General features: G+C 36.9%; 1 protein-coding gene and 1 non-coding gene across 4 annotated transcripts in view; both read left to right on the top strand.

The window, feature by feature from the left end:
• Positions 1–6,539: 6,539 nt before the first annotated feature.
• LOC131147419 (small nucleolar RNA R71) lies at positions 6,540–6,645 on the top strand. Its single transcript, XR_009134800.1, has one exon. It is a non-coding gene; the product is annotated as a small nucleolar RNA R71 (small nucleolar RNA).
• A 6,779-nt stretch (positions 6,646–13,424) lies between these two features.
• LOC131146773 (uncharacterized) overlaps positions 13,425–27,336 on the top strand; it is a 45,414-nt gene continuing 31,502 nt past the window's right edge. Inside the window, exon 1 of one of the 3 annotated variants that reach the window (XM_058096555.1) lies at positions 13,425–13,958. In XM_058096555.1, the coding sequence (XP_057952538.1) occupies positions 13,563–13,958 (396 nt within the window). In that variant the 5' untranslated portion in view covers positions 13,425–13,562. The remainder of the gene's footprint in view (positions 13,959–27,336) is intronic. The other 2 variants (XR_009134455.1, XM_058096566.1) reach the window with 2 other exon arrangements.

Below are 27,336 nucleotides of genomic sequence, written 5' to 3'. Positions count from 1 at the left end.
CATGATAAGAGTTAAATGCTCAAGAGCATAGTTTGACCTTAGGGATTTGGTCAACCGACGTCAGATTTTTGGGGTTGACTCTCAAGAGGCCTTCGAATGACCATAGGAATCATAACCCACATAACCCAAAATGCCTTATGCTTAGTCACACTGGGTTGATGAAACACAGAGACTAAAATAGGGCTTAAATTCACATCTTAAGTGGTCTCGGTCAACCAAACCTAAAGCTACATAGAAGTTTCGGTCGACCGAACTAAAGTCAACATTTTGACTTTGGTTGGTCGACCATTTTCAAATGAACTTGGCACATACGGTCGACTGAATTGACACATGGGGAATTCCCAATGCCCTGGTCGACCAAAATCTTAGTTCAAATTTGACCTGGTCGACCGAACCTTTGAATTTGGTTAATTGAACATGCTTTGGTCGACCGAACCTCAGAGGGTTCAAAATCGCCTTAATTTGGTTGACCAAAACCTTAGTTCAAAAATGCCACGGTCGACCGAACTTAGTGATTTGGTTGACCGAAACCTCTCAGGTTGGTAAATTTTTACCGCAATAAATCAGGATTAATTTTCATTAAACTCTACCCTTGATGTCCCCAACGGTAGCATTTTTTCCCAACTCTCTATATACCCCTTCATTTGTTAGCAAGAGATTAGCATATAGATTAGCAAAATTTTTCTCTGAAAATTTATTGTGCTAAATCTTACATACTCCCATTTTTTAAAAATCATATTGCAAAATCTCCTCATACTTATTTAAATTACATATCTTTGAGAGAGATTATTTTTGTGGGTATTCATTTATCCTCTTTGCTAGCTAACAACATTCCCATACTTGCATTTGTTGATTGTTGATTTTGGAAAGTAGCTTAAAATTTTTCCCATGGCATTTTACTTATAAATATTAGATTAGGAAAAACTCTTCATTGGTTTAAGAACTTGCATCCTTATTGCAAGTTTCATAAGCTTGCTTTGTGTTTTGATAAAATCATTTTTAGCAAGTTTAAACCCTAATATCCATTGTGCTTGGTCTTTGAAAAATATTTCTTAGGATGTTTGCTTAGGGTTCTGGAGATGCTTTGAATATTCATATTGCAAATACATTATCTTGAAATCAAAGATCTCACTCTCACATACACATATTGACACAGATATTGTTGAGACACATTGGTTAATGAAATCTCACTTGAACATTAATTCTTGATCATCTGTGAGTGCATTAGTTGTATTGTGCATAGTGGTACATATTTGCTTGTGTAGAAGCATTTGAATTGTACGCAAAAATTGTTATCATCTGTTGTATTCTAGGCGTGGCCTGAGGGGGTGTTCATCTAACCCGTAAGGATCAGTAGGGCCTTCTCTGCCCCGTAAGGAGAGTGTGTAAAGGTTGAGGTCAGCCTTGGTAATTTGACCTAGTTGTAACCGGTTTCACTCCACCCGTTAAGTGAGTAATAGTGGTAATCTACATATGTAAGCACATAGATTCAGACTTCAAAAACAAAAAAACGAAATAAAGAAAATAGAAGTTAACAAAGAAAATGAAAACAAAAGGAGAGCAAATAAAAAAAACAAGGCAATAATACCCTAAAGTGGAAGTTGGCTTATAACCGTAGCTAAGTCCCCAACAACGGCGCCAAAATTTGGTAGGCTCATCAAGGCTTGGGTTCTTAACTACCAAAAATAATATTTATAAACCTAAATATCCCACGTTTAGTAGAAAATGGATAAGTCAGGTATCAATCTATGGAGACTTGAAGCACAGTTATTAAACTACTTCCAATTTAGTTTACTAAAGCCTTGTTATGAAAAAGAAGTGAAAGATGGTATTTTGCAATGGTGATTGTCTAATAACTACTAAAAAACATGTAAAGGAAAGCAAGTAAATCTATACTACTAGAAAACAAGTAAATTTCTAAGTTACCTTACTTCTACAAAGTGATATTGTGATCTAAATCAGATGCTGGACGTTATGCTTCTAACTACGCTCATCAGAATTCCATAGAAGTACTAACTCAAGCGGGCCAAAGCAAGAGTGGGATGATCTAGGGATCAGGGTAGCAAGGTGCACCAACCGGGCAGAGTATGGTCGGGAACCGGAGTATACCCTGTCTCAATGATAATGAGCACCTCCGCGGTTCAGTAGCCTACTATTTCCCTTTAATTGATACGTAGTAGTGCTTATCCTTATCTGTAATCTTTCATCAAACACACAACAAGTAAATGGAAAGTAGTAAATGAAAGCATGAGTAAAAAGATCATCCCTTTATCATTCCAAACGTTTGTCACTAACGCCAAAAGTACAAAAGGAGATCCTAAAATACACGGTTGTTGTATGAATGCCGCCGGTTGTCACAGGGCGTCGGACACTCCATACACGAACGAACTAATACTACTCTACTCCTATTCTAACTTGGCTCTCAATGACTTCCTAGGTCTGTCACTAACCTAAGAAAGGCCAAAGGGGAACCCAGAACTTGTGTTTAAAATCATATATTTTAGGGACTCATCACAACCCCTAACTTACACTTTGCTAGTCCTCGAGCAAAGCAAAATCTAAGAAAACTACCAAATCTTACCTACATCCTTTTTTCGTGGGAAGCACGATTGCATTTACTATATGCAAGAAGGCTTTAAACCCCTTAGGTTGATCCTAGTGGGCGAGTTCTAGTCTTATGAGGGTTTCCGGGGTGATACCCACAAACACCCGTTTAAAATATGGAAACGCATGCAACACAATCATACCATTTTACATACAAAGATATCATTTATAACATAAATAATTTCCTCATACACAACTCCATTATACACACACGCACGCATTTAATCATAGAAAAACTCAACATAACAACATTCCCCTTTCAAGATTCTTCTCGTAGAGGATTAACCTATTATTAAATTCAAATTAATATTAGCATGTAAAGCCAAGTTGAATAGCACAACTTCAAAGGGCATGTGTCAGTATAATGATTTGTTCTCACCAGAATGCCGGAGCAACCTACAGAAGGTCCGTCTTGACTAAGCCTCACTGGTTTATTCCCTCACAATTCACTCAAGAAAATGGGTTCACTCTCATATGTGGGGAAGAGTTTCATGATCAAATGTCCCACATATTTGAAGAACTAACATTAAAAGTGTGGAGTGGACTAGTCTTATAGGAAAGAGATCCAGCCCTTATTGAGGTGTCGGCTCCTTCACCCTAACATCTTCTCACTCACTCGCCACATTTAGTCAAGACCACCCTAGATGAACTTATTCCCAGACTTGCATGAATTCAGCAAATGCATTGGTTTGAAGATCCTTCATACATGCAAACTCGTAGTGTGTGTCCTCAGTTTGACCTTTTTATCTTTTCTTAGAGCAGGTGTATATTTTTGTTTTTATTTTTCTCTACTCAGATTTTTCTTTCTTTTTCACTTTTTTTTTCTTTACATGGTTCGCTAAAAAAAATCATCACATTCTTATCTTGTCTTCATATTTCCAATAGGACTGTAACTCGAACAGGAGTCCATGGAAAAAGTCAGTCTCTAAGGGTGACTTGACCTTTATGTCTTGAGTAAGCTACAAGACCTAGGTTTATATCTCTTCACTTGATGTCCCCTTTAGGCTAGCAAATACAAGAGTAAAGACTAGTTGACAAAGGAAATCCAGAAAAAGAAAGAAAGTTGAGTTTTACAAACCCAGAGTTTGACCTATAAAACTCAAGAAATGAACAGATAGCTCAATAGTACCTCACAAGGTGTCATAGTCGCCACAGTTGTTCTCTTAATGCTCTCAAAGAACCCTAAGTGTTGCAAATCACATGTAAGTGTATTTTTAGCCCCATAAATTACCATGTAAATACTAGAGTTTACATTGCAGTATTAACCTGAACAAACCATTGGTTAACGACCCAGAGTAATATCAAGTTGTCGGCCATGTTATGTGATCTTTACACAACTGGTTTACTACATTGTTTGTGAGCATACTGAGATCTTATACCTAAAAAGCTTATTCATTTCAAACAGTAGGTTAGATAAGGTGTAAAGGTAAGGGTTAAAATATATTATCATAGTTCGCTGGAACTTAGTTTCAAAAATTTAAAATTGTGTCATTTTGTGCATGAATGTGCCATGCAGTGTGTCACCCCTTACCCCCAACTTAGAACTTTAGTGTCCTTACTAAAGTATAGACAGAAAATAGAACCCATACAAGGGATAGGATAGTGCAATGTTCCAGTAAGAACAAATAGTATACTTTCAAAATACAATAACTAGAATAGCATGCATGCAAAGATACCCTGTAGCACAAAAGACCAATGCCAGCCAAGAGCACCATGTATATGTCATTAGTATCAACATGTTTACTTACTCTAATCGCATACCCCCAACTTATCCTATGACCTACTCTAAGGACTCTAGCTCCTAGTTAGTCTCCTCTAACTACCTTAATGACTCAAAAAGAAAAGAAAAACTATTGAGTTGTCTCCTAGAAGCGCTAAGTTTATAGTCTTCAGTGAGACGCTTTGAAACTCAACTTGAATTTAGCTTGAGTCCCAATTAATATTGGTTTCTCTTTTCTCTTCCTCACACTCGACGTTGCATAACCCCCAGCCTTATTTTCGGATTTGTGACCACTCATTTTTGTTATAATTGCTCAAAGAGTCCTCAAATTCGGCAATGGAGGGCCTTCCAAGCTGAAAGTAATAATAATACTATCCCAAGGGTATTTCCATAGCATTCAAGAAGTTGCTTACCTAACAATTTTATCAATCACGTCTTCGTCCATAACTTGGATGATGTTAGGTGGATGTTGGGAGGCATTAAATATGTTCAGCCTACGTTGCTTATGACCCCATGAAATGTCCATAATCCCCATCCTACATTGAATGCAGGTTTTAGCCATGACTAGGATTGGTCGTCCCAAAAGGACAGGGATTGAGTTTGTGGAGGGTTCCATATATAGAATAATGAAGTTAGTCGGATAATGAAATTCTACAATTGTGACTATGACATCCTCTACTACACCCCTAGGTTTCTTAAGGGATTGATTAGCTAAACTCAATGTGACATGAGTGGTTTGTAGCTTTCCAATGTTAAGTTGCTAATAGGTTGAATATGGGAGGACGTTTACACTTGCCCCTAGATCTAAAAGAGCCCCTTCAATAGCATAATCACCATTTACACAAGAGACAAAGGGGGAGCCGAGGTCTTTTAGTTTAGGAGGGAGATGGCTTTGTGTCATGGAACTTGAATGCTCAATCAACCATGCTTGTTCATTCATAGCTGCCTTTAATTCTTTTTGCAGCCTATATAGTTCCCTGATGATTTGTGCATATCTAGGCGTTTATTCATTGCATCCAAGAGGGGTTGGTTGGCTTGAAATCATTGGAATGCGCCTAAAATGGACTCAGTGGTGGTCTCTGCATTTGATGAGCATGGTATAGGAAGATTTAAAGGGCATGGGGCTAAAGAGACATGAAAGGCCCTATGAGGGGCATAATGTGGCTTGGTCCCTCCAACCACGGATGAGGAAGCGGGGTGGTCATGTTTTAGTCTGGAAGAAGGTAGGAGATAAGGATCAGTAATTGGTGTCACCTTCTCCTCTTCTTCTTTCTCTTCTTTGCTCAATTGCTCCTCGGTTTCATTATTTGTCACCTTACAACTTACCACCTGGGCCTACTCAGGATAAGCTGTCGGACCAGTGTCTGGTTCACACTCTACCCCATATTGCCCCTTTTGATTTATTTATGGGCTGACTTGGTAACTTACCTTCATCTCTCCTACTTAGAGTAGCAGCTAGCTACCCCATGGCAGTTTCTAGCTTTTCGATATATTGGGAATGGGAGTGAAGGAGTTGCCGATCCACTTAACGGTTGACTTCGATTCGCTTGAGGGTTGTCGGCACCGTCTCTTGAAATGAATCATATTTGGGTTGAGGTGGAGGTCGCTGCTGCAATAATGACGATTTAGGGTTGGAGTCAGGGTGACTTCAGAAATTTTGATATGGTCATGGAGGAGGAGCATTAAGAGCTTATGGAGGTATTTGAGATTGAAAACCCGACGCTTGTGGCCTCCACGAGAAGTTAGGATATTGTTTCCACCTGAGATTGTAGGTATTTAAGTAGGGGTCATTAGCTGGCTTTTCATACCAATTGTGGGTGACCTTTACTTCCTTGTGCACAAGCTCAGGCTGGGCATGCTCGTGAGGGCAATTGTAATACGTATGGGAAGGGTTAGAGCAGATTGCGCATACATCTACATACAGCGGTCCTAAGGATAAGAACTAGTCTAATTTTTTAGAGATGACATACAAGGTAGGGGCTAGGTCTTGGCTAGTGCCACCTTGTAAACTCGCTTTAGTTTAGAGTTTGATGGATTAGGTAGCCTACGAGTGGCAGCCATGTGCTGCTGAGAATTTTCAGCTAGATTTTCAAAGAGAATCCATGCCTCGTTCTTGTGCTTGGTGAGGAAAGTACCTCCGCATGACACATCAACCATGGACCAATCTCTCTCAGCCAACCCTTCGTAAAAAGTTTGGACTAATTGCCACTTGGGGACCTGGTCATGTGGGCATTTTCGGAGCAGGTCCTTAAAGCGCTCCCAGGTCTCGAAAAAGAGTTCCCCATCCATCTATGAGAAGCTTGTGATGGCTCTCCGAAATTGGTTAGTCTTCCCAATTGGTAAGTAATTTTTAAGAAATTCATGTTGCATGGTGCCTCAATTGGCCATTGAGTTTGGTTTTAAGGAGGCTAGCCAATATTTGGCCTTATCCTTCAAAGAGAATGAGAAAAGCTTAAGACGGAGAGCATCATCACTAGAATTACGGATGCGAATGGTGGAAGAAATTTTCAAGAACTCATCTAGATGCTGATAAGGATTTTTAGTAGAGTGCCCATGAAAGTTGAGCAACATTAAGATGATTGAAGTCTTTATCTCAAATTGTGCTACCTGAACAACCAAGAACCGGATACAAGACGGTGGTGTGTATGCATTAGGTACAAAGTAGGTCCTAAGAGGCTGAAGGTGTTGCTCTCCCACCACGGGTAGGTGGGGAGCATGGGGTTTCAGGATTTGTTCAGCGAGAACCGGGGGGTTATCTTCAGCCATTGCTTTCAGTTTGATGAATCAACCTTCTTTGGATTAGAGGTAGGTTTCCTAGGGGACCTATGGAATTTTTCAATCTCAAGATCTATGAGAATTATCTCGAGTTCCAAAGAACGCAGATCAAACATACACACGTGTAAGCACACAAATTTAGACTTCAAAAACAAAAAACAAAATAAAGAAAATATAAATTAACCAAGAAAGTGAAAAAAAAAAAAAAAGGAGAGCAAATCAAAAGAACAAGGCAATAATACCCTAAAGCAGAAGTTGGCTTTTAACCATAGCCAAGTTGCCAACAACGGCGCCAAAATTTGGTAGGCACGCCAAGGATTGGGTCCTTAACTACCAAAAATAATATTTATAAAACCTAACTATCCTAAGTTTAGTAGAAAGTGGGTAAGTCGGGTATTGATCCGTGGAGATTTGAAGCGTAGTTATTAAACTACTTCCAATTTAGTTTACTAAAGCCTTGTTATGAAAAAGAAGTGAAAGATGGTATTTCTCAATGGTGATTGTCTAATAACTACTGGAAAGCATGTAAAGGAAAGCAAGTAAATCTATACTACTAGAAAACGAGTAAATTTCTAAGTTACCTTACTCCTACAAATTGATACTGTGATCCGAATCAGACGCTGGACGCCATGCTTCTAACTATGCTCATCCAAACTTCCATAGAAGTACTAACCTGAGCGGGCCAAAGCGGGAGAGGGGCGATCGAGTGAACAAGGTAGCAAGGGTGCACCAACTTTCCGAAGTATGGTCGGGAACCGGAGTATACCCTGTTTCAATGATAACGAACACCTCCGCGGTTTTGTAGCTAACTATTTCCCTCTAACTGATACGTAGCAGTGCTTATCCTTATCTGCAATCTTTTATAAAACACAAGACAAGTAAATGGAAAACAATAAATGAAAGCATGAGTAAAAAGATCATTCCTTTATCATTCCAAACGTTTGTCACTAATATACACGATTGTTGTATGAATACACGAACCGAAACTACTCTACTCCTATTCTAACTTAGCTCTCAATGACTTCCTAGGTCTGTCACTAACCTAAGGAAGGCCAAAGAGGAACCTAGAGCTTGTGTTTGTAGTGAATACTTATAGGCTCAAGAGTTTACAAGGGTTGTTTGACGAGTTAGGAAAGTTTGCAGAAAATCTCGCGCAGAAGATTGTCATTGTCGACCAAGTCACCCTTCTATCATTCTTGTGCACGCCCTAGTCAGATCTCGCATGAAGTTAGGGATTCGAATCTTTAATGACTTCAACTTCATCGTGCCTCAGGGTCTTCATGGTCGAGACTTGCTGTATCTCGATCCTTAGGAAATCTTAGTATCTTAACATAGTCGCCTTGAAAGGTCTCTCGGTTAAACACTTTGTAGAGACTCTCGATATTTTTGAATTTTAGTTCTGTCTCAGTATCTCGACGTGGTCGCTCCAGGGTGTCACTTGGTCACGCACCTGGTCGAACCTTGCAGCATTTTGATCTCAATTTGAACCTTGGAGTTTGCAGTGGAAGACTAAGTCGCTCTTGTGGTTTGCTGGTCGCGCCACATGGTCAAGCATCATCTTTGTAATGCCCTAAACCCGCCACATGGGGCCCGGTGTGTGAAAAGACCGACACGCGTCTCTGATACCATTCACACAGCGGAACTAATAAATATCTTCAACAGAAAATACCAGAGTGCTATATTTACTTACATTGATCCATAATAATTACAACCTAATCCTTCATATTATAGAACTAGGATTAATATATATAAAACATAAACTAAATACATATCCGATCTGCTATATTTAACTCACAATAACTACCCCACCCTAGAGCTATCTAAGCTCGATCACCTGGATAACCTAAAAAGATTTAACATACGACGGGGTGAGACACTTCTCAGTAAGGAAGAAATAGTTTATAATAGTGTGTGGCTGCAGTGTTTATAATATAATTAATATATCCATCTAAAGTGTTCCCACAGTTCACCAGAAGTCCAAATAACATACCCATAATCACACAAAATCAAAGTCTTTATCATCCAATCACATACCCATAATCATTAGTATTTTAATGTTAGTTTCCGAGAATAAGGAAATCTACCCGCCCATACAAGTAGGTTCCCTCTGCTCTAGTGCTAACACCAGGGCAATCACCTTTCTCAATAAGCCATCGAGTTATGTATTCAGGTAAAGTCACCGAGAATAGGGAAGATCACCTGTCCATACAAGTGGTTTCCCTCTACTCTGGTACCCACAATCAATTACCAGCGTACTCGCCTTTCTCAGCAAGCCCTCAGGTGGAGTAATCTACTTTACCCTAAATACTTAATTAATTAATAGTTGTACACAACCAACACAATCGCTTTCCCACATAATTTCACATATACACCCATATCATAATCAATCCACACAAGATCAAATCACACAGCATCAACGTCCACACAAGACTGCTCCACACAGGACTAATCAAATCACACAGCATCAATGTCCATATAGGACTGCTCAAACTACAACATCAACGTCCACACAGGACTGGTCCACACAGGACTAATCAAACCACACAGGCCACAAAACAGTACTCCGTTCATAGTAAATAGGTAAACAACCTCTTCATACCATTGCTAATGTTTACCTCCCAATATAAACGTCCATATAACGACCTCTTCATACCACTGCCAACGTTATATGATGGTTATACTAGGTACGATATAATGACCTCCTCATACCATTGCCAACGCTATATCACAATTTACATGAACCACAATACAAGTCAACCACAAACCAATCATGCCACATATCCACAATCCTACCACAATATACACAACATCAGTATTCGCAACCAATTAGTATATTCAACCAGGCAGACTTCATAGCCAAACAATATTCGCAGTCTCAATAATTCCTCATTCCACATTAATCACAATCATTTAACTATCAAAAATGGTTTCAACCACACAGATTTTTTCCAATATGATTTATCTACCTAAAAACATTATTTTCCATACCAACAAGGTTTAGAAAATTATACCTGTATGTATATAAGAATTCATACTCAAAACTAGTCGTTTTAAAATAATGAAAAAGCCATTATAAAATATTTCCCCTTACCTAATTCCTGAAAAGTCTCCTAAAATAACCAGTCCTGCACCCGCAGGGTTCCCCGTTCAACGCCCTGAAAACCACATCTCCCAGAACTAAACTTTAGTATTTCTTCACATATAATATTTTCTACAACTAGGGTAAAACCAAATTTTACATAAAAAGCCTTACCTTAAATTTGGGATGAATTCCTAACTAGTCCCACTGATGATCCACTCCAGCAGATTTGTAGAGAACTCTTCCAGGAGTGTCATGGTGACCTCAAATTGTCGAACCGGCAGAAATCCGACCCAAAATCGAAAAGAGAAGGTGGTAGTGCCGAATTTTAGTGAGAGAGAGAGAGAAAACATGCAGATAATTCCCGCAAAAATGAAAGAAATCCACTATTTATACGTAGGGATTCGTTGACAAGACACGTCGATTCGTCGACGAGTCCTGTACAAAATTCGGCGACGAAATAGTGAACTCGTCGACGAATTTCAGTTCGTGAAAACCCCCCTCTCGGTAATTCCTCGTCGACGAGACACGTACCCTCGTCGATGGGCTAAGAAGAACATTCGTCGACGAAACCAGTCTATTTGTTGACAAATGCTTGCTGCCACCTTTCGAATTTATTCTTTCTTCCCCTTCCATCTTCCTTATTATTTTAAATTATTTAAAATTTCCCGGGTTGTTACAATCTTCTTGTCTATTTATGATCTAAAGCTTCTAGAGCTTAGCTGAACATCTGAATTTGAGCTTTGAGTCCTCCAAATCCTCCTTGGCTTCTTGTAATGCTTAACTCGATGGTTTTAACCTGTTTTTCCTGAAACGACAAAAAAACCTTGAATAACTCTGAACAATGATAACTTTGGGTGAATACATAATAAAATGAGGATAAACAGAGATAAATGAGGGTCTAAAATCATATATTTTAGGGACTCATCAATATCCCTTCTTGTTAGCCAACGATTCAACAACCTTGAATCGTTAAAAAAAAAAAAAACAAGAGAAACAAGAACAACTTGTGTACAAAAAGAACTCATAACAAGAGTAGATTTAGTACAGTTGAATACCAATATACTTCAATCAATAATCAATATAAAAAGATGAAGTTCGAGTAAATATCATCGGGGTTCTGATTTGATTTGAAAATCTAGATAACGATAAGAAACTGTGAGTTATATTAGCACAAACATAGTAGGACTTCAGAAAATATTTGAGCAAGAAAGCTTTGAAGTGTAGAAAGAATTTTGATTGATTGCTTCTTGTAGGTATATTTGATCTTTAGGTTTACTATGTATTTATAGATAAAAAAAAGTTAATTTCGTATTCCTTAAGTTTCTTAGAGCGTTTCCCAAGTTTTCACAAGGTTTGGGGACCAAGTAATCCAATTTGGAAACTTTCCCTTGCTATTTTAATTTGAAAATTATGAAGATCAGTCGACTAAGACTATCAGGGTCAGTCGCCTGATCTTTTATAGAACAACAAATTTTGAAAGTCAGTGTAGTGTCCGTCGCCTGATCTTGATTGGTCAATCGCGTGGGCTTTTATAGTTCAATATATTTCAAAAGTTAGTACTGAGTCGGTCGCCTGAGCCTGAGATATCGGTCGCCTGATTCTATTCTATTTGCTTCACATTTTTCAGTATAAAAATGTCAGTCAACTGATGAAACATTATCAGTCGCCTAATCTTACAACTTTAAAAAATTTTCAAAAACTTTGATTTTAAATCTTTAATCTTGGAAAACTTAATTGAGTCTTTAAAACATTTTTTGAGGTTTTTAAAAACAGGTCTCAAAGTCCATAATGATTCCTAAGAGCTTTTAAACATTTATATTGAGATTTGCGAAGTACTTACGTGAGACTTCTTAAGATTCTAATTTTCTTAAACATTAAGTTTTGATGCCTTTTGCTTCCGTTCTTTGATTCTATCTTTTCTTCATTTTTCAATAGACTTTAAGCTTCATTAGATCTTTTATCTTTGAGTCCAAACTTTTAATGAATTTCATCAACCATTTGAGATCTTGAACCTTTTATTAAAACCACTTGAATCCTGAAACATCATCACTTAACCAAATATGTTAAGTTTTCTTGATTTGTTATCATTAAAACAAAATTTTTAAGCCTTATTTGGCTAACAAATTCGTTATGTATGTATGTAAGACTCCATTGATATAGAGTTATTTCCAATAGACTTATTGGATTGGAGGGCTTGATTGACATGCATCCAATAGAAATTGAACGAACATATTCATCAATTATGAGGTAGGTGTTCTAATCATTTAGCCATGGATACTTAGTAGGGATTCTCATACATAGTGCATAGCCAAATTCTAGTTGAAATGAAATCTTTTGGTTAAATCAACGCAATTTATGAGGAATAAATGAAAGGGCATAAATTCAAATCCTTTTAAATCGTGGGTTTTTCAAATTGAAAATAGATATTGAGAGTGATTAAGAATTCTCATTATTTCTTAGATTTATAGACCTTATTCAATTAAGTGGAATCTTTTATTCATATTTTTCCCACCAAGAATGTTTTATAAAACTCTCCGACCCTCGAATTTGGAGTATCTTATTTTTATTCAATTCACAAAGTTTAACAAGCAATCTATAGTTATAATACTTTTTGTAGTGGATGTCCTTATATTAAAAGTCAAAATATGATCGAAAGAAAAAATCAGTATTTGATAGGGCTTCTTCCTATACCTATGTTAATATCACCATTGCTTGTGCAAGAGTCTAGTTTATCGTGGGTATGAGTTACAATAAGATTTATAACTATTATGATTAGAAAAAAACACTAATATTAGTATTAATGGAAATTAAAAGTTCTTCAAGATGAAGATTTTTTCAAAAGTGATTGAGAAAATAATTTTTTATTGTTTGTACTTTCTTTAGTTGAAATATTATTAAGATATTAATTTTGTATAATTTGAATTTTCATGTGTTCTCTATTTTTTTTGTTCTTTTTTTTTTCTTAAAAATATATTCAAATTTATCAAATGATTTAAATTTTGAGTGTTGGTTCATTTGAGCTCGAAAATATACTTCAATATTTTAAATATTTATTCAGAGTTCAGCAGTTTAATTCTTAATTTTGTCAAACGTCTCCTCTGAATCATCTAAACCTGAAAAAAAAAGAGAAAACGAGAAGACATGACATCACGGTTCAATAGGACCAGCATCTCGTGACTTAATTTGCCTCCGGTTCACCAACCGAACCAATTTGAAAAACTTCACTTACCAGCCCAGGTTCCTTCCCCGGTTTGACCGGCAACCGGTTAGAACCAAAGGTCTTTGCTCGCTCTCTCTCTCTCTCTCTCTCTCTCTCTCTCCCCCTCCCTCTCCCTCTCTGCCTATCGCTCTCTCTGGCATTTGTGTCCATCTCTACCTACCATGGCCGCTACCTCAGCCTCCTCATCAGCCAAATCTTTCCTGCAAACCCTAAGGCGTTTCTTCAAGAAGCCATGGGAGATCACTGGCCCATGCGCTGACCCTGAGTACAGGTCCGCTCTGCCCGGCGCGCTCGAGTATCGTGTGTTCTGCCCCGCCACTGTCAAGGCCAAAGCCATCATTCCCACGTCCAACCCCGAGACCGTCTACGACATCAAATACTACACCCGTGACCAGCGCCGCAACCGCCCTCCTATCCGACGCACAATCCTCAAGAAGGCCGACGTCGAGAAGATGATGAAAGAGACAACTTTTGATGTTTCCGACTTCCCCAGAGCTTATCTCACGGCTCAGGTCGAGGAGGACTACAATGCGCGCGGCGGCGGGTATCAGAAATAGGTGAGGAGAGTATTTTAAGCATTTTAATCTTGGGAATTAGGTTTTATTATATATGTTCTGTGAATTCAAGGAACCAAGGTGATATGTTTTCAAATTTGGTTCACATGCGTGTCCAAGATTTTTATTGTGATATTCACATGTTATGTTATTTGCTAGTCTGGGTGATTAATGCATTTAGATGACGTTTAATTTTGGGAAAATTTTTTCATTTTCCATTTGAGTTATTCAATTAATTACAACAAAGTTTGCTAATTTTTCAATTTTATAACTGTATGAAACAAATGAAAAACAATAAACATTGACACTAATTGTTTGTGAAAATAGTTTTATTTTTTGTTTCTAATTTTTCAAATAATTGCAAAAATGCTATCTTGTTTTTCAATTTTTCAAATTGATGTAGAAAAGTTGGAGAACATCTTTTTTTTTTTTTTTTTTCTAGATTTTCAACTCTTATTTTGCATGTGGGAGTATAGATTCAGATCTTGGACTTTAATTTGTGTGGGATATATGTAGAATTTGTCCTAAATCCATGCAAATCCAAATTCAAACTGCAAAATCCATGATTCCAAATTTTACCTTATACAAAATTTGGAAATTTAGATAACAAATTGTCTTTTTTGTGATTATTACAAAATCTAAAATAAAAAATAAAAAATTCTTTTGCACATTTTAACAAACTCTCTACTCTCTACTTCTTTTATTATGAATTTTGAAAAATTAAAAATAAGCTAAAATTTTTATAATTCTTCGGAAAAATAAAAATTGGAAAAAGGAAAATATTTTCCAAAACTAAATAGGCCCTTTGATTTTTTCAATTATAGTGGTAGTCCAGAATTAATTGTTGGAATGAGAATAGAAAGAGTAGGAAGAAAGAAATACTTTGTCACATCTCTCTTATTGAATATGACTTCCCTTCTAATATTAAATTCCCCGACTAATTACCAATCATGTCAACATCTCAATCGAATTCCACTCACTAGCTGACTAATTAAACTAAATGATTAACTGACACTGACTTCTTGTTGGAGAAGCCATGTATCAAATTTCCTTCCCCTGCAAATGTACCTTGTCCCCAAGGAAGAGTTCAGGAAATTCAAGCTGGAACTTAACAGCATGTTCCCAATTAGTTACTTCTTGAGAAAAATGAGCCCATTTGATTAGGACCTGGTTAGCAGCATGGGTGGTTCCCCTTTTTACCATTGGTTTAGCGAAAATATTTTTATGTTTGGCAAGAAGGTCTATGAGTCATCATTGTAGCTTAAAATTCATAGAAATGACGGGGTTCTGTGGGATTAGAAATCTGGTGAATAAACATTTAAAGCTGTTAAAAATGAAATGTAGGATGGACTTGAGTGTTTGGAGGCGGGGGGACAATCCATATGTCGCAGCACCAATCTTGTCCTGGATTTGAAAAAAGGCTGTAGTGGTAACCTATTTTTAAGAAGGCGTGGACATGATTGTACACTGTTTATAAGGCTGCAATTTTAACACCAAGGCTAAATGCCCTCTCACTTTTATGTTTGCTTACATTTTGTTTCATCTTGTGATGACCCTTTCCAAGGTGATAGTTCAACAGCTTAACCGTAGCCTCTTTATCTTGTAAAGCTCTGTGATGTACAAAAGCCCAGAGAAGGAAAAGAGAGAGAAGAAATAGAGCAGATTAGAGAGAGAAGTAGGGGAAATGAGAGAATAGAAGAAGTAGAGTAAAGAGAGAACTGGAGGAGGGAGAGAGAGCAAGAGAGAGGGAAGTTTTAATTCAAAGTTACAACTGCATTTCAACCTTATAATACCCATGACCAGTATTTTATACACCTCACATTAAAGCAATCGTAACACAACTCCCAAAGAACTAAAATACCCAAAATAAAACTACTCCCAAAGAATTAAATTTACCCAAAAAAACTAAGTTATCCAAAGCTCCTAAAATACCTATATTTATTAATTTAAACCAAAACTTCTAATTTTAAAATCTTCAAGAAGAATATATTTCCTATGATTGAGCTGCCCTTCTTGGAGAAAATTTAGACTCAAGTTCTACAAGGTTGCAACTAGAATGCGGAAAATGTATCCTCGGGCCATTGAACATCATGTCATTCATTTTCAACCAACATGCAAATATTACCTACAAATTATTGAAATCTCATCAAGATTCCCAAACTCAATGAAATTGATGAGTGGAATATTGTCAAGATTTGGATGATGAATTAAGGCTCGGAGCCTATTGTTACGGTCCCACATTGGATGCGTACTAGGGAGATCTTTGACTTATAAGGAACGTTTGGGCTCCAGCTAAGTGAGATGCCTTTTATAGGACAAACCTGTGAGACCAGTGGACCAAAGCGGACAATACCTCACCAGAGTTGGGTTCAAGACCATTACATTTGGTATCAGAGCCTCCCTGGGGGTACTATCATGTGAGTGGATCCTACACAAAGGTGTAAACCACTTGAGGAGGACGTCAGAGATGGGACGAGAGGGTCAGTCGCGGTCTCACATTGGATGTGTACTAGAGAGATCATGCTGACAAGGATGTCATAAATTGGATGGGAGAGCTTGTCACGAACTCACATTGGATGTGTACTAAGGAAATCACGCTGACAAGAACGTCAGAGATTGGATGGGTGAGCCTGTCATGATTCCATATCGGATGTGTACTAGGGAGATCTTGGGCTTATGAGGAAGGTTTGAGCTCCAACCAAGTGAGACGCCTTTTATAGGACAAACCCGTGTGGCTAGTGGGCCAAAGCGGACAATACCTTATCGGTGTTGGACCCAAGACCATTACACCTATGCATGACATACTTATTATGCAATTCTATGATTTCTTCATCCAAAGAGCGCTTACTTCAAATTGAATTCCTAAATTTTAAATTGAACTTGGCAGCTCACTTCTTGGGCTCTCTAGTACTTGAACAACACAGTCAATGAAGTTTTCTTTTCCACACTTTATAATTCATGATAACAATAGCTTCGGGTTCACTTATAGTTTCCTCTTTAATGTGATCACACATGTCATCCATAACAATAATGTCTAGTTCATCTTTGATAGATTGTTGTGAGATGGAAGCAAGGTTATTAAAATTGGGATCCTACGTATGATTTTTAGGATGGTTTATAGGATCAAATCATAGAATTGGATCAAGGATTGTAAGATTCTACTAAACACATAAATAAATATGAAAAATGCATTTGTCTACTGTTTTTTCATCAACTTGTTTAAACCTTAAAAATTGCTAGTAGTGTTGTAGACAAAAAATTACAAGTATTTGTGGTAAGGGCCCTCATATTACCAAAAAAGAAAAAAAAAAAATGTTCAAATAGTTGCATTCCTAACTCAATCAAACAGCTCACAAGGAAAATGAAATAATCACTTATAAAAAAACAAGAACATAACGTTTAACACAAATCAGTCAACAAACAACCATATAACATGAATATCCATTTTTTTTTTTTTCAGAAAAATTCTTAACAAACAGAAGCTGAGCTATGAAGCTAGCTTCTACCTTTAATGTCAGCATCTGAGCCACTATTTATCTCATTGGTATCACTAAGATTATCATCAATGACTTTGTCAAGGCCATCATTTAAATCATCACTATCACTATCATTATTATTGATAAATGCATCAATGTGTTTTCCTATCTTCATTCTTAATGTTTAAAGTTTGCATCATTTAATAATCACCAATGAACCAAAAAGTAAATTTTTGAGTCATAATTTCATCAATATAAAATAAACCAAATCACTTTTTAAGTTACCCATTTCTTGTATAAGTTAAATCAAAGGCCGGCCTATATGAAAAGTATTTTACTATGGAAGAAGACATCGTCACAACACTTAAGGAAGAACTTCAATATTAGCCAACTTTTCGTTCTAAACCAAAAGCAGGTTTAAATCTCAACTTGCTGTCTTTGGTAGTGTTGTATTCAACCGCACCACTCTGTCACATGGCCAACAAATTTATTAGAATCAAATCTCGTCCTTTTACTTCTGGTATCTCATTGTATTTAAAATAGAGCTCAAGATAAAACGATCAATCTACGAGTTCTCTCTTGGAAAAGCTATGTTTGAAAAAAGCACTATTCTCAATTAGAGGAATGAAAACCCATGTAACATCGAAATTCTTATCTTACCATTAAAAATGATGGGTTCCCACTTCTAAGTTCTTCAGTTTCTTGGCCATAATTCTGAATTTATCATTGAGTGCTCCACAGAATTTTAGAATTAAACCTGAATTTGGGTTGTTGGCTATACTGAATTTTCCGCCAAAATAAATATCAAACTGGCAGTCGAATTTCTTCAGGTCATCATCAAAATGCCATGAAGGAAAGCTAATTGTAGCTGGAATGAGTTTCTTGAAGTTCCATCTATAGGCAGATAGGGGACAGCAAACCTGTTAGTGGTGGCAATGTCTCAAGAGAACTTTGGCAAAGGTGGAAAACCAAAGGGGCAGCAGTTGGGAATTGTTTGGTCAGTATGTGGGAGGGCTTTGGCTCTTGGATGGTGACCAAACTTTGGAGTTTTTATGCTCAGAGGGTTTTATCTCTGATGGTAGGAAAATATCTCAGCAACTTGGTGTTGAAATTAAGGGACTGACCATAATTTTTGGCAATTTGCAGGTTGATCAACAGTACCTTGGTCTTGCTATTTTCCATGAGTGTTTTGGTAACTTGCAGGACTTGTCTAGTTTGCAATAACATTGACAGTCAACAATGGAAGTGAATCAAAGTGACTGCAATTTATTCTGGTTATTTAGATCTGGTCTGTCACAGCAGTGGCAGCCGCAAATAACCGTAGTATGATTCAAAGTTAGCTCTGCCACCAAATTGTCATTGAACAGCAAGAGAGGGGAGAGAGAAGAAATAGGGAGGCAAGCAGACTAAACGTTTTTCCAAAATCTAGTGAATTATACAGTGATTGATCAATCACACTCACCCTCTAAAGAGATTTCTATGCCTTTCCTTGTCTAGCATAAGGAAACATCAATATGATCAAGGAGATAGACTCCCAATTTTCTCTCAAGTATTACCCTGCTTAAAGAATAAACTTTACACTAGTATTTGCATGATGCTACTCACCTGTGCACTAGGCAAGTGGTCATAGGCAAGCATAAGGGCTTGAACAAGCTTGACTCATGTGATTCTCCTCACTTATATGGTTGACGTCCTCCTAGATTTAATGCTAAGTACTCTCCAAATTTATCAATGAATGTATGCATGTCTGTTGACATCTAGTTGATTTCTTTGTACTCACTTGTGCACTAGGCAAGTGGTCATAGGCAAGCATAAGGTCTTGAACAAGCTTAACTCATGCAATTCTCCTCACTTATATGGTTGATGTCCTCCTAGATTTCAACACTAAGTACTTTCCAAATTTCTCCACGAATGTATGCATGTCTATTGACATCTAGTTGATTTCTTTATCTTTGAGGCCTTTCAACTTCATTAAGAACTGGTGCCATTGTTACCTTGATGATATAAACTCTATGTTTGCAAGGATCTTTGTGATCTGGTTGATTGACTTTTTTACATTGGATCTCTAGTGTTGAAGTTGAATAGCTTAAAGAAGTTGACATGAAACACAAGGCATCTTCATCCAAGCTAAAGGATCAACTTTGTAAGTGGCCTTTTCGACTTTGGCCTAGATATAAATTGGTCCTTCACATTTGGGAAGCAGTCTCCTATTTTGACGTTGTGACCTAATATATTTTGAATGGAGCTTAACAAGAACCATGTCTCCCATGTTGAAATGCAAGTCTTTTCCTTTGATTTGCCCACTTCTTCATCTTCTTAGTAGTAGGATTGGGGCAATCTTCGGATTTGTCTCCATTCTTTGGTGAAGATGCAACTCTCATGCTTTTTCCTTTATATGCCTCGTCCATTGGTGAGGTAATTGTGCTTGTAATAAGCTTAAAAGGATTCTTGTTGGTTGTTGAGCTCTTTTGGGTGTTGAAATAGAATTGAGTCACAATGAGTAGCTGTCAGTCAAATTTTCTAGTTGACATTGACGAAATGGGATAAATACTCCTTTAGCAGCTTGTTGGATCTCACCATCTAGCTATTAGTCTACAAAGTGATAGCTTGAGGAGACGTCAAGCTGAGGGAAAAGTTATAACTATAAGTTGTGTGAATCTTGTTTCTCAGTCCTTAACGATGTCTTGGGGAATAGTCCAATACTTGACAATGTGCTTGGAAAACATTTATGCTCTCTCATTGGACTTCGATGCTGTGTCTCGACACGTTGGTATTGAAATCAAGTAAGACACTCTTGCATGGTCTTGTTGGTACTTGAAGGGATTCTAATAGCCTTGCAGTCTTCTTCCATTTGACATTGTCTTGTTGGCAAGTGAGAAGTTCAGGTACACTATCACATCATCTTCCATGTGTAGTCAGTAGTATCTTTGCTTCAACAATACTAAGTTGTGATGCTATCTTGGCTAGCATGCCCACATAGTGTCATGACACACCCAATATATTTTCATTTTTCACTTATGTAGAAATGACCTTTGCCCATGTTTTTAGACCTTCAATTCAATGAAGTGGAACAAGTTGTCTTTCTTTGATATGTTTTGAATATTCAACATCAAAGCAAAAAATTTTTTCACATATTCTCTTAATGTCTCAGTGTGCTTAAGATCTTGTAAATTTTTCCAAGCATTGTATTTAATATTCTCAAGAAAGAATTGGTCCTTGAGCTTTCTTCTCAAGTCTTCCCAAGTATTTATTGTACACTAACCAATTCGAATTCCATCGTAATTGGTGTGCCACCACAACTTGACACATCAACTCAAGTACATAGTTGCCATGGATAATTTTTCTTTCTTTGAGTTAGCCTTAACCGTATGAAAGATTTATTTTGTGTCAAACAAGAAGTTCAACTCCTTAGCACCATAGGTGCCACTGCTCTTGGTTTTGGTGCCCTTGCTCTTCAATATTTTACCCCCATAGAATTGGCATTCTCGATTGGCAGTAAGGTCAACATCTGATTTGTAGAGCTTCTATTATATGAAGATCTTCTGACAATTCACAAATGGAACTTTGTTGTTGTTTTTGGGTCCCTCCCTTTAATACATCAACATGGTTCATAAGTTGTGCAACTTCTATGGCCATGTGGTGACAGTCTCGACTTGCGATTCTAACACATTGAAATTTGTGTTATTGCGCAACATGGTTCCTACACTCATGTTTCACATAGAACCTATCTAAAGGCAATTGAATTACGAAGCAATAAACCAAAGCTTTTTTGATTCCTACTGTCATAGGTTGAACACTTCACAACATGTGAAGAGATGTGTGCTACTAGTTGTAGCACACAAGCTTAACTAGTTAGCCAAAAGTAAATTGTAAGCTCACCATATAAACAAGTTCACTATTCACAAGATTACCTCGGATTCAAAAAGTGAGCCAAGCAATGACGTGGTGTAAAAGTTTTTGTCCATCTAGCTACTAATATGTTATAGACCACCTCATAAAAGGATGATGAATCCCCTGCTACTAGGCCTTTATGTTGATATGTTGCTTTCCTCATTTCTTCTATCATGGCATGCCCCATTTCATATGTCAAGTGCAGAATAAGTTTATCAATATCAGCTGCTCGAAGCATATCATGGATAGGATTGCTAAAAGATAAAATGTAATCAAAATTTCCCCACCAAACATCATTTAAGATGATATCCTTCACTTGCATAGCTTTCCCAATATTGCCTTCTTTTTTATGAGTAGCCCACTCATCATTGATGTCCATGGTTTGGAAGCTTCTTTGTATCAGCTTCATCCTTTTAAGCATAACTACTACTAAAGCAAACTTGGTATCAACTATGGCAAGTAGTTTGAGTGGCATATACTCATTAAAAATTGCTAATATCATGGAGTGATTTGTGATGAAAGTGCGAATAAATGAAGCATCATTTGCAACACTAGTGATCCAAACTACACTCCAAAAAAGCAATTTCATTTTTCTCTGTATTTTTTGCTGCACATATTTTTCAAAGTGAGATTAAGTGTGTGCCTTACACATGAGTTAAAAAATATGTGGATAATTAGACTCCATAATTGATCCTATAACCTTTATCACATGTGCATTATTAGTAATGCTTTGAACCACATTTTTGATCCAACCTCTCTAACAACATCCAACATTAACTAGCCGATAGAATGTTTGCCTTGTATTTTTTAGTTCTATCAACAACCTTCAAGAAAATTGGATCCGCTCTTGATACAATAAAAACTACAAAACCAAGCCTTAAGTCCCACTAAGTGGGGTCAGCTGTATGATCCTTTTCCGCCAATTTATGCATTCATGGACCATTTCTTTTGACAAATTTAAGGCTATTAAATCCTTACTCACGATCTTATTCCAAGTTATTTTAGGTTTACCCCTACCCGTTTTATTGCCCCCCACAGTAACTAACTCACTCTTCCTTATTGGTGCACTATGTGACCTACGTTGCAGGTGCCCAAAGCATCTGAGTCGTCCCTGCCTATCTTATCTTCTATAGGAGCTACACCTAACTTACCGCGAATAAGTTCATTTCTTAATTTATTTTTCAGTGTCATACTACTCATCCGTCTAAGCATTCTCATGTTGGCAATTTTTACTTTTTGGATATTCTGTTTCTTTATCGTCCAAGATTTTGATCCTTATAGTATAGCTGGTCGTATAGCCGTCCTGTAAAATTTTTCTTTTAATTAAGGGTATTCAACGATCACAAAGCACACTTGATGCACTTCTCCATTTTACCCAACCTGCTTTAACTCTTTGTATTACATCATTTTCAATTTTTCCTTTAGTTTGCATAATAGATCCAATGTATTGAAATATACAAGTGCTATTTATTTATTCATTATCAATTTTAACTTTGTTTCCAATATTTCTCTTACCATTCCTGAAATTACATTTCATATATTTTATCTTATTTCTAATTATCCTAAAACTTTTAGATTCCAAAGTTTCTCCTCATAATTCTAACTTAGCCTCTACTGCGCCCCTAGTTTCATCAATCAATACATTATCATCTGCAAACAACATACACCATGGAACCTCATTTTGAATACTCTTAATCAGTTGGTTCATCACTAAATAAAAAAAAAATAAGGCCTCAAAGCAGATCCTTGATGTACACCTATGGTGATTGGAAATTCTTTAGTTTCTCCATCTATAGTCCTTACACTAGTCATTACTCCATCGTACATATCCTTAATGACATCAGTATACCTACTGCATACACATTTTTTTTCTAAAACCAACCATAGAGCTTCTTTAGGTACCCTATCATATGCTTTCTCTAAGTCAATAATAACCATATGCAAGTCCCTCTTCTTTTCCCTAAACTTTTCTATTAATTTTCTTAAAAGATGTATAGCTTCTGTGGTAGATCTATCAGACATAAAACCAAATTGATTTTCTGAGACCTTCGTTTCCAGCCTTAATCTTTGTTCAAGTACCCTTTCCCATAGTTTCATCGTATGACTCATAAGTTTAATTCCACGATAGTTATTACAATTTTGAATATCTCTTTTATTTTTGTATATAGGTATTAAAGCATTTTTCCTACATTCATTTGCATTTTCTTAGTTTTTATAATTGTGTTAAATAAATTAGTTAACCATATAGTTCCGTTATTACCTAAGCATTCCCAAACTTCTATTGGGATGTTACTTGGTTCTATACCTTTTTATTTTTTCATCTTTTTTAGTAAAAACTTAACTTCGTTAACTTTAACTTTGCGAATAAATGTCATATTTTTTTTTTGTCTTTTCTGTATTTGTCAATTCTAAGTTTAACCCTTCTATTTGGTTTTCATTAAACAACTTACTAAAGTAACTTTGCCATCTATTTTTTATGTCTTTGTCCTTAACCGAGACAATATCATCCTCACTTGATATGGCCATAATATTTATCAATGACTTTTTTCGTGGATTAGTCCACCCATCAGACAGAATACCCACTCTTTCTCTTTCTGAATTTCCTTTATTGATTGCAACTTCCTCTCAATGCGTGCCTTGTCTTTTTGTTAAAGAGTTTGTTGAATAATTGGTAAAATGCAAGACCTTATCTCAATGATAGGTCTCCCTAAATTTATAATATATGTCAAGTTCATGGCAATGACCATAATATCCTTACTAACTCACACTTACTAACATAACTCTAGCACATGCTAATAATGCTAAATGATCAAAATAACCGTTAACACTCCCTCTTAAGCTAGAGCATAGATATCTCATATCATATGCTACTAGCTTGTAACAAATGAATTTAATATAATACTTCATATGAGTGGTTGTAATGAGCTTATGCACAAGTTTTTCTCAAACAAAGTTGTAATTACTTCATTGTGTTTTGTTCGCTCATGGAAGACCAGGTTTGAGGCAATATGAATGGTAGCTTGGTTATCACACATAAACTCCATAGATTGAGAATAATGAAAACCCACTCCTTTCAACATGTTCTTCAACCAAACAAGTTCACATGTAGTGTGAGCCATGGTCCGATACTCTAACTTAACACTCAACCTAGACACCACTATTTGTTTCTGTACTCTTTTGAGAAACCAAATTACCCCCAAACAGCAATACAATACTTGGTTATGGATCTTTTATGGGAAGTTGATTCGGCAGAATCTACATTTGTATATCGCTAAATATAAGCACGGCCTCAATCTTGATAAGTTCGACTGACTAGGGTTGGCTAACAAGATCTTGACACTTCTATACCCAAAAAGTACTTCAATGGTCCCAAATCTTTGGTCTGAAACTTAGTTTGTAGGTAATGCTTTAGGCCTTGGATACCTTTGATCATCATCACCAATAATACATAACATCCACATACACAAGAAGTAGAATTTTTCTGGATGGAGTATGGCGATAAAATATAGTGTAATCTATTGCACACCATTAGAGGGAAAAATTAAGTACTATAACACTGAATTAGCTAGATTGTGCTATGGGGGATTGTTTTAAACCATATAATGATTTCTTGAGCTGACACACTAAGCTTGGCTCCCCATTGAGCAACAAATCTAGGTGGTTGCTCCATATAGATCTTCTCCTGAAGATCACCATGTAGGACAACATTCTTCACATCTAAATGATGTAGAGGCTAGTGACAAGTAATGGCTAAGGAGATGAACAAATGTATTGAGACAATTTTAGAGACTAGAGATAATGTGTCTCAGTAATCCAAACCATACACTTGAATATATCCCTTAGCAACAAGGCGGGTCTACATATGAGCCACAAAACCATTTGGATTGACTCGCATTGTACACCCAATAACAACCAACCATAGAATTATCATGAACTAGAGGTACCAAATCCCAAGTATCATTATCATGGAGCGTATGCATCTCTTTAACCATTGTAGTCCTCTACCTAGAATGGAATAGGGCTTCAAAAATAGATTTTGGAAGAGGAACAAAAGCCAGAGTACTAAAAAAATTGTATTATAAGGGTGACAAGAAATCATGAAAACAAATTTATAGATTGGATGTTGGATACTAGTGTATTTACCTTTTCGAACAGCTATGGAAGGATCAACATCATGAAAAAACTAGTGCGCAGAAGTAGATGCTAGAGGAGGCTCTCCTCCCTTGAGTTGACATGTGTATACTTGCAAATCGGGATGATCCAAGCGATGAGAAGGACTCAAACTGGATGAAGATGTAGGAGGATTGAGTGTAGATAATAGGTTACGATTTGGAAGGCTAGGTAGAGGAAAAAGGACTTATCAAAATCAATAGAACTCAAGGACTTAGAATAGTATAGTGTGGACTCAAAAAAGGTGATAACAACAAAGACAAAGAGTTTATGTAAGTAGGGTTATAACATTAATATCCCTTTCGAGTACATGAATAGCTCAGAAAAATACATTTGATAGCACAAGGATCAAACTTGTCCATTCTTGGACTTAGTTGATGGACAATGGACACACAACTAAATATCTGAGGAGGAAGTAGGAACAAAGGGGCCTTATCGAAGATAATTGAATATTGAATTTTACCACCAAAAATAGAGGATGACATTTTATTAATGAGAGAGCAAGTAGTGAGCACGGCATCTCTCCAAAAAACTTTGGGGACATTCATTTGATACAATGGGGTATGAGTGACTTTGAGAATATGTTTGTTTTTTCAGTTCTGCAACTCCATTTTGTTGTGGAGTGTGCACACAAGATGGCTGATGGATCATACCAGAGTTAGTAGTGATTTTGGTACTTAAGTACTCCTTAGCATTATTACTACGAAGTATCCTAACTAGCATATCAAACTAACTCCTTATTTGAGAACAAAAGGCACAAAAGATATTAAACAACTCAAAACTATCGGAGAAGAAAAGACACCTAAGATATTAAACAACTCAAAATTATCTTTCATTAAACAACCAACTAACCAAGTCACCCTGGAGTAATCAACAAATGTTACGAAGTTTTGAAATCATGATATCGACGTGACGCGACTAGGACTCCAAACATCGGAATGGATTAGCACAAAAGGACTTACTACTTGATTGTTGGCTTGTGAAACAAAGCAAACACGATGTCATTTTCCCAATTGACAAGACTAGCACTTAAGATTAGGCACAAAGCTCAAGGTAGGAAGTAGTTGTTTTAACTTGTCCAAGGATGGATAACCAAGGCCACAACGGATTTGAAGCGCTGTAGTAGCAGTTGTGCAGGCAATGGGAGGAGAGGGCGACTTAAAGAATTAAAGACCATGAGTCTCATGTCCTGTCCTAATTGTCTTCCCCATCTTGAGATCCTGAATAACCACATAATTAGGAAAGAAGGTTATGGGACAATTTAGTGACTTTGTAAGATTACTAACATGAGATTGAAAGGGTATTTAGGGATTTACAAAATAGAAGAAAGAGAGATGGAGGGAGTAGGATTTATTGATAGGCTATTGTTCCTATCCCCTTAGCTACATTAATGGACCCATCAGCGTGGGTCATTAAGGTAGATTTTTAGGGTATTATAGGGTAGAATTGAAGTTGGTTACACCTCTCATATGGTGCGCTGCAGCAGAGTTGATAATCCAAGTACTAGTGGGAGAGATATCATAAGACATACATATCGTAGGATTACCTTTTTATGCGAAAGATGCAATGGGATGAGATGATTTTTGTGATACTTGAAACTGCATAAACCTCAACCTCAAATACACCTCTGAGACAATTATAGTATGCAGTTCACTCAAACAAGTGACTAACAAGGGAAAAACATACATTTGGGATTTGTGGACTCTATCCTAGCACTCACAAACTTAGACCAAGGATAGCAAGATTAATGGCCAGAACAACTGCAACAGCCATGAACAAGGTGACCCACCATGATCGAGTCACAAATAAGCCAGCACAAGGTTGCCACAGCACCAAGAAGCTTA

This window comes from Malania oleifera, chromosome 1, assembly GCF_029873635.1.
Source record: "Malania oleifera isolate guangnan ecotype guangnan chromosome 1, ASM2987363v1, whole genome shotgun sequence".
Taxonomy (NCBI): Eukaryota; Viridiplantae; Streptophyta; class Magnoliopsida; order Santalales; family Ximeniaceae; genus Malania; species Malania oleifera.
This window is presented reverse-complemented; position numbering and strand designations above follow the sequence as displayed.